This window comes from Penaeus vannamei, chromosome 4 (assembly GCF_042767895.1).
Source record: "Penaeus vannamei isolate JL-2024 chromosome 4, ASM4276789v1, whole genome shotgun sequence".
Lineage (NCBI taxonomy): Eukaryota > Metazoa > Arthropoda > Malacostraca > Decapoda > Penaeidae > Penaeus > Penaeus vannamei.
The window spans coordinates 46289350-46297675 of NC_091552.1; the positions used below are offsets into that span (position 1 = coordinate 46289350).

Consider the following 8326-nt stretch of genomic DNA (forward strand, 5'->3'; position numbering starts at 1 on the left):
TGTGTGTGTGTGTGTGTACTCAGCATAAGGAGATAACACTTTGGCTGGGAACATGGATCAGAGATGGTCTAAAGTAAGTGTCATGTGAGAGCCTTACATATGTGTGTGTGTGTGTGCACAAATGAAATGTTATCTCGAAGAGTTTTTCTGTTATTTCTGAAATATTTGCGCGAATAAATAAAACGATTCCTACTTTTTCTGTATGAGTAAGTACTGTATGATATAAAGAAAATATCTTTTCATGCACAATATTTTAATTAATAGATATACACGGTGCATATGCCTGGGTTATATTCTTCAAAAATGATTTACAGTCGACAGTGAAAACCGTAAACGCTCCGGTTTGAGAATGTTATTAGTACCGTTGTTATGATAATGACGATTATTACTAATAATGTAACATGATAAAATAATACAATTATAATAATATAAATACTGATTATGATAAAAATCATAATAACAGTAACAATACAGCATTAATTCTGATAATGACACTAGTATTAATGATATGATAATGATAATAGTGATTATAATGATAACAAAAGCAATAATGACGATGATAACAATAATAATAATGATGAACATTAAAGTAACAATACCAAAATGATAATAATAATAACAATAATAATGATAACATAAATAAACTTTTGATAATAATAATAACAATAATGGTAATTATTACTAATTTTATCATTCTTATTACTCTTATTATCATTATCATCACTACTGTCACCACCATCATAACATCATCACCAGTATCATAATCATCATTATCTTTATCATCCTTATATTTATCATCATCATCACTATCTTCATCATCATCATCTTTTATCATCACATCAGTACCATCATCATCATAATTATAATCACCATCAGCTCCTCATTATTCATACTTAATTATGTATCTATCCAGGCAGTTTAGTTCGTTATCGTTTAATTATCTATCAAAAGCCGCTAACAAAGATATGAACAAAACTGAATAATTAGATTAGTTAACTTACCTTCTAAATGGATTTTGTATAAAAATCTAAAGGTTTGAGACATATTCATATTTTTTTCTTCATCTATTTTTCTTTGTTTATTTTATGTATTGAAATCAGTTTTTGAAAAATCTATTTCTTTCTCAGACACGAAAAGTATATTGATTTGTACTATCTGTTCACCTTTAATTACATCGTTTAGGTGGACTGTTATCTCATGAAATATATAGTTTTGTACATTTCTTATATTACTTATTCGTTTTCTACGTTTATAGATTTATAATGTTAGTTTTATGGAGTTTGGATGCTTTTCCGGAAAAAATATTAGCTTTAAATACCCGTGTTTCTTTTCTTTTCACGTTTGTGTGTGATTAATCAAATTCATTCCCTGTTTGCAAACTTTCTGATAAACATTTTTATTTAGAGGGATTGTTTCAGTGCCTTTTGCGTATCTAATATTTTGTTCATGTCGCAAATAAATTTCTCGCTTTTATACATTCAAATAAAATTAATGTATCTCAGACGACTGAAATATTCCTTCATAGAGCAAAGGAAATATATTATTTTTTAATCTCAACGTAAGTATAGAACTGTTTTAATTTTTGTCTTTATTTTATGTCTCATTTCTTTTTAACTTTTTCGCTTTTTTTATCTAGATAATATATATATTAATATGTTTTTTCCTGCTTTCATCATTATCTTCAGCTTCTCAGTGCATCCCTTTAAGATTTATATAAGCTTCACTATCATTTAATATCACATTTTACCTAGACTAAGCATTAACTTCCGACATGATAATGACGTGTTTCTTCAAACTAGAATATAAAAAAACACATCAACTATTAAATCCCTCTTCACAGACAGGAAAATATTTAAAACCACACACTAAAGGAAAGCCAATAAAACACCACTGAAGTATGGGATGATTTACTGTAACAGTTGTGCCAGGATATGTACATTATAATACAACAATTGAAATGCGTATTGTACAAGTAACATTATAGATAAAGAGAAGAAGACCCGGACGCAGGACTCGCCAAAGAAGTCTTGGTCTTCCGGCGCCGCGTCCTCAGCCCGGGTCCGCGAACGTGAAGGATGGAAGGAGGTTACTGAGACTGACCCATCAGGAGGAACCTGTCCTTGTCCCTGTCAACCACCGCACTCCTCAGACGTATATATATATATATATATATATATATATATATATATATATATATATATATATATATATATATATATATATATATATATATATATATATATATATATATTCAAATGTCATACATACGAACCTCCAATATGGTATAGAAAAAAATCTGACTAATATGTATATATATATAAATCATGCTTTATCACAAGTTCAAAAATCCTTAAGATAAACACAAAAAACAAACACAGGCAGAGACACGCGCCGGTGCCCCACGGGTTCTCCTGATGGGTCCACGGGCACTTAGAGTACCAACCAACCATTATAAGGCAGAGGAGGAAGTGTCCACACGACTAGGTTTAATTATGATACACACGCACTCCGACAGGACACAGGCAGAACGAAGCCAGGTGCAGCCCACTCCACCCCGGGGCGTTTGGAAGAGGTTTGGTCTTGAGATTTCTTTTTTGGAAAATCTTTTGGGAGGGGGGGAGGCTCTCGTCGTCTTTCTTCTCATTCCGCGGGAGTCAGACAAGGACTATTGTAATTTGAAGTAATCCCCCCCTTCCTGAGGATTTAAGATTTTTCTTTTCTTGGCGGAGTTTGCTGAGGACATTCTCCACCGTGGGCGCTGGTGTGCTGGCGGTCCAGTGCTTCACAGAGGTTCAGTCAGCCACAACTACAATGCTAAATGTAACCGTAAAATCACTGATCCCATATGGCAAGGTTACTGACTGACCGCTCGAGTCAGCTGATTGTTCAGATATACGCACACGCGCGCTCACACACGGACACATCTATTCATTTACCCGTTTCCATAACGCACAGGGAAAGGCCGAGTTGAACACATAATTGGGTTTGCTACATACATGTACATAACAAGATACAATAGTAATGTGTGTGAGTCGAGGGAACGGGGAGAGGAGTGGACCGCTGCCTTAGTCATAAATATATGAACCTCCACGGGGAGTTCAGCACACAACAGTCATGATCGCAGCTTAATCGATATGTTCTCAGTCCAAACATCAAGGCGAATTCTGGGGACTCCTGGAGGCGAGGTCGTGACCCCGCCGGGGGCGATTCCGTGACCTGGACAAACAAGGGAATGCCTCCTCGCGGGGTCACACGCCCTCGGCCGTCTTGCCACGTGAATACAACTTTGTAGTTCAAGTGATCTTTGGATAAATACCTCAATAAGAATTATCATATTTTAAGTCATAACAAATCAATAACATCACCATGGTATGACGTACTGTGCATCCATCCGTCTTCTCTGAACCCTTGGCCTAACAGAACATGCAGCCCGGACCGGAAACAAGGCCATGTGTACCCTGGACCTACAAGACACAAGACCAAGCACTCAGGTCCTACAAGAAACAAGGTCGTGTTAGTCTTCATCAAATCACAGTTGCAAGAACCACGTGTGTAATGTATTGTGTTGTGTAGCGAGTTCTCTGCTGAGAGACGATCATGTTGAAGGGAATTCATGCAACAGAAGCAAGACCATGCAACGGGCCATAACTTGTAAACATTGCGCTTAGAGTTTACAATTGAATTTGACATATTCAGAGGATTATTGTTTGTATTTTTGGTTATCCATTTCAAGGGGAAAGGGGAAGGTTCCGTCGATTAAATAGCACTTGGGAAGGAACGCACGCGAGCGCCCCGACGACTCTCAGTAGTCTCTGTGGGCGCGACAAGATTGGACACTTCGAAGTCACTTGTCGACTTAGATGAAAAAAAATCGGCGAAAGGTAGCACCAAAGTAATTGTATAAGTGCCGGAAAGAGGATGAAAATAAAGAATCTAGATATAAAACAATCTCTCCAGTCGAATGAAAGATTCTTGACACGGGGTGTGATGGGAGGAGCAAAAAAGAAGAAAAAAAGATCAATGGCACGTTGTTTCAGGTTGTTTGTGCTTTGGAGTGAATGATGAGGGGACTCCACTGTCTGAGTATTTCGTGCGCCGGCCGCGTGGATCAGGCCGACTGACTGCGGGCGTCCGGAACAAGTTCTCGGTGTTCTGTTCTTCAGAGGCGCTCGGCAGAACACGCGGAGCGACCGACAGCAAATGACTCGAGAGGCAAATTCACAATATCTCCATACTTACAAAGAAGGCCAACAACATTGATGAATTTACAGTGCATTTACAGTGCAGGTGTGAGACATTTATCAAACACTGATTCTGGCGCATGTGGAAGGGGGATTATAAACGCTCATTCTTTGCAACATTCACGATACATTGTTTTCTTTGCAACATTCACGATACATTGTCCTTTCAACTACAGAGGAACAATAGCACTGGAAAACCCTGTGTGCACACCAATATGCTTCATGAAACCATTGTGGTCAAAATCATTATTTCCTTCATATTCTCAAAGGTTTACGAATTCATCCTAATTCACAACATTGCAAACTGTTATTACAAACAATCTGTTTATTCCTCGTCGACACAGCACTGCCTCCAACTGACCGTGAAACGCTGGATGTATAAAAAATTTAATTCCTATTTTGAAATGCCATGCGGACTCCACTTTACTGATAGATGTCGGTAGATTCTTCAAGCTCCACGAAATAAAACGATTTGCGAGGAGGAATAACAACCAACGGCAAAGAAAACGGCGAAAGAAAACGAGACACGCACATCAGAGTGAGCAAGGAGCGTCCTGAATCACGAAGAAGAAAAAAAACAGGAACTGGGATAATGGATAATAACCGTGAGGACAAAGGCTGATAATTCGGAGGAGTAAAATACAAGCCAGAAGAGAATTCGTGGGAGTGGGCGGTAGGGGGACGGGGAGGGGCGAGGGGAGGGGGTATGAGACGGGGTTCATGAGGGGGAGGCATTAAGAAAGGTCTAGAGACTTAGTTTGGAATATATAACGATCCTTAAATAATACATATATATATATTTTTGTTTTGAAAGGGTGACCATGTCTTGACCCTTACGATATAAAAGCAAAGGAGTTCCAAATCGATATGTCAGAAAGTCTTAGCGAAAAAGGGCTATGATACTCAACAGCAATAACAACAATAATTGGAGGCACCCAAAAAACAGGGAGTAAAGGGTGGAAGATGGGATGGCCGAAGAAAGGAGGGAGAAAGGGACAAAAAAATGAAAGGACTTGGCGGGTTTGAGAAGACCTGACGTACTTCAGAAGGGAGGAAGAGAGAGGGGAGGGAAGGGAGGAAGGGAGGAAGGGAGGGTCCTCGGCACTCCGGAAGAGATGAGACAGGGAGGCGCAGGAGGAGGAGGAGGAGGAAATGAGACGAACGGAAGGAGGGGGAGAAGAGGAGAGAGAAGAGAGACAGTCTCGCTGGCTGACTAGACATGCACGCGCGCTGCCCCCCTCGGCGCTCCCCGGGGGTCCGCGCCCTGCCAGCGAAGACCGCGGGAAAACGTGTCAGTGTCTTGCATCTCGTGTTTCGTCCCTCCTCATCGCAATAGAAGCCATCACTGTTTTATTATATCTTATCAAAACAATAAATTGATTAATGTAATCATATATATATATATATATATATATATATATATATATATATATATATATATATATATATATATATATATATATATATATATCGTTTGAGCTTGACAGCGAGACTTGCGTGACGTGCGTACAGCTCTTGTCGGGGGGGAGGGCGGGGGGATGGCGACGACCAGTGCGTCACTCAAAAGCAGAGTACAAATTGGTCAAGTTGCACTGCACGACTGCGATGCCATCCCGGGGATATAAAATAGTGAACCATAAGAGACTGTGTGTTACGATACAAAACGAGGGAGAAGTTCGTCTAGCATTACCTAGGAATAGAGACGTAGTGAAGGGGTAACTTTCGGCACTTTGAGAATGGACTCGTTCCTTTTCCCTTTGGCATCGTCTCCGCCCCGGCCCCGCGCGCGGCGGCCGGCCGGCGGCGGCGCAGCGGCTCAGCGCGAGCGCAGGCAGCGGCGCCCTAGCTCCCGCTGGCTCTCATAGGCCGAACTTCTTGAACAGGAAGTCCTTGCCCTTGGACATGACGTCCGTGACGGGGTTCTGCGTGGCCAGGTCGCCCAGCTTGCCCATGATGTTGCCCTCGCCCATCGGGTTGGGGATGCCCGACAGGCCAGCGCCCAGCCCGCCCGGCAGCGCGCCCGCGAGGCCGCCCGGCTTCTCCTCCTTGGCGGCCTCGGCCTCTTTCGCCGCTGCCGCCGCCGCCTCGGCCGCCTTCGCCGCCTCGCTCTGCTTGATGGCCTCCTCCTCCTCGGGGTCGTTGAGGTCGAAGTCCTCCATGAGCTGGTCCAGGTCCGCCGACGAGATGGCGGGCGCGCTGTCCACGTCCTCGTCGAGCAGATCCATGCCGTTCATCTTGGCGCGCGTCGCGGCCGAGGCGCTGGTGGTGGTGGCGGCGCCCGCGGTGCTGGCGGCGGGCGCGGCGGAGGTCTTGGCGGTGGCGGCGGCGGCGCCCCTCTCGCGGGACACCGACCTACAGCCTCTCTCCCCGGTGGTGGTGCCGTGGTCTTGGTGGTGGTCCCCCTGGCCCCCCTGGGCCCCCCTCATATCCTGGGGAAAAACGCGAGAGCAGATGAGTTGCGGGTCGAGGGCAAGGCCAGGCTGAGATGTGCTTCATATAATAGTGATAATTGTAATAATAATAATTAATAATAGTAGTAATATACAGATAGCGTGTATGTCTCTAAGCTACAAGGAAGGTGTGCGAAGTAAACATGCGCCAGATCGCCTGCGCCGCTGCCCGTCTGCGCAGGCGCGAGAGGTGGCACTCCGACAGGGCTCTACCAACTTAGCTCACTCGTTCAGATTTATCTCAAAGGCTTTTAGATGATTTACGTGTCACTGAACTAGACAGACGGACTGAAGAGTCTCTAACCAGGACAGAGCTGCTATACAAGCCAGGAGACCAAATCAAAAACTAAGATCAAGTGATAATTAGAACATTAATGAAAACAAAAAACGAAATCATAGGTAAACAATAATAATTAATAACAATAATAATAATGATAATGAGGGCCCATGCACCGCCATGCACCATGTCATTCGCTCGCCTCACTCGCTCGTCCACCCATTCTCATGACTTCTCTTTCTTCTTGTAAGGAAGTTTATATTTCATTTTTTCTATTACTGTATCATTATCTTTTAAACTATGGGATGACATTACAGTCTCTAACCATAAGACTATATTTTTTATCTGTATAATCTTTACCAGATTACAACAGGAAGCCTTAAAATTCAATATGAATACTCAATAATAATAATAATGATAACAATAATGATAAAATACCAATAGATCTAACACTGCACTCTCTCGTGAAACATTCCTGACCAAGTCTACGAGAAAAGAAAAAAAAACCTTAGGAGTAACTAGCTAGGTCACTAGTGATTAAACCAGAGGCACTATTTAAATAAAATGAAATTGAAAAAAAGGCTAGCTAAGAGTGATACAACTCCTGGTAGTATGTATATATATATGAAGCAGCCAATTTATATAAAAAAAATACATTTGTTTAATGCAGCTCCGGTGGAGAAGGTGGGGGTGGTGGGGGTGGTGGGGGTGGGGGGGGAAGTGGGGGGAGATTAGCTTAAAAAAAAAAAATTGATTTTAGGCTACAGTTCGTCACCACCTGTCTCTTCTTAATTGGTCTGTAAAGAAATACAGTTATGCCAGCCACAGAATCCATAAGAAAAAATAATGGGGAGGGAGGGAGGGAGGGAGGGAGGGAGGGAGGGAGGGAGGGAGGGAGGGAGGGAGAGGGAGGGCATTGGGGGGAAGAGAGAACTACTTCCATTTAAAATTAAGATAATAAAGTGGACACAAAAAATAGAAATAAGAACTAAGACACAGAAAGACCAAGAAAGATAAAGTAAGAAATGTACATTATATCTTTCAAGAGAAAATTAACTGAATAGCAATAAAAAGGAAAGAATTTAATATATCAAAAGATGTATTAAGAGAGTACCGAAGAAGAAGAAGAAGAAGACAAAGAACGTGAACAAGAAGAGGAAGAGGAAGAAAAAAAAAATATGTAAATACAAGATAACAAAACATACACAAATACCAATAAAAATGAAAAGACAGATACAGTAATCAGAAAGATGAAGAGTAAGAGAAGGAGGTTGTTGAGTGAGACAGGGAAGGAGGGAGGGAGGGAACCAGGATGTAAATTGAGTGACACAGGGAGGGAAGGATGGTGGGAGTGAATG

At 41.8% G+C, this 8326-nt stretch overlaps 1 protein-coding gene across 1 annotated transcript in view; it reads right to left on the reverse strand.

Moving 5' to 3' along the window:
• Positions 1-1891: 1891 nt before the first annotated feature.
• Positions 1892-8326, reverse strand: part of LOC113825080 (uncharacterized) — a 334395-nt gene continuing 327960 nt past the window's right edge. Inside the window, exon 40 of the mRNA XM_070121130.1 lies at positions 1892-6670. Within this exon, the coding sequence (XP_069977231.1) occupies positions 6101-6670 (570 nt within the window). The 3' untranslated portion in view covers positions 1892-6100. The remainder of the gene's footprint in view (positions 6671-8326) is intronic.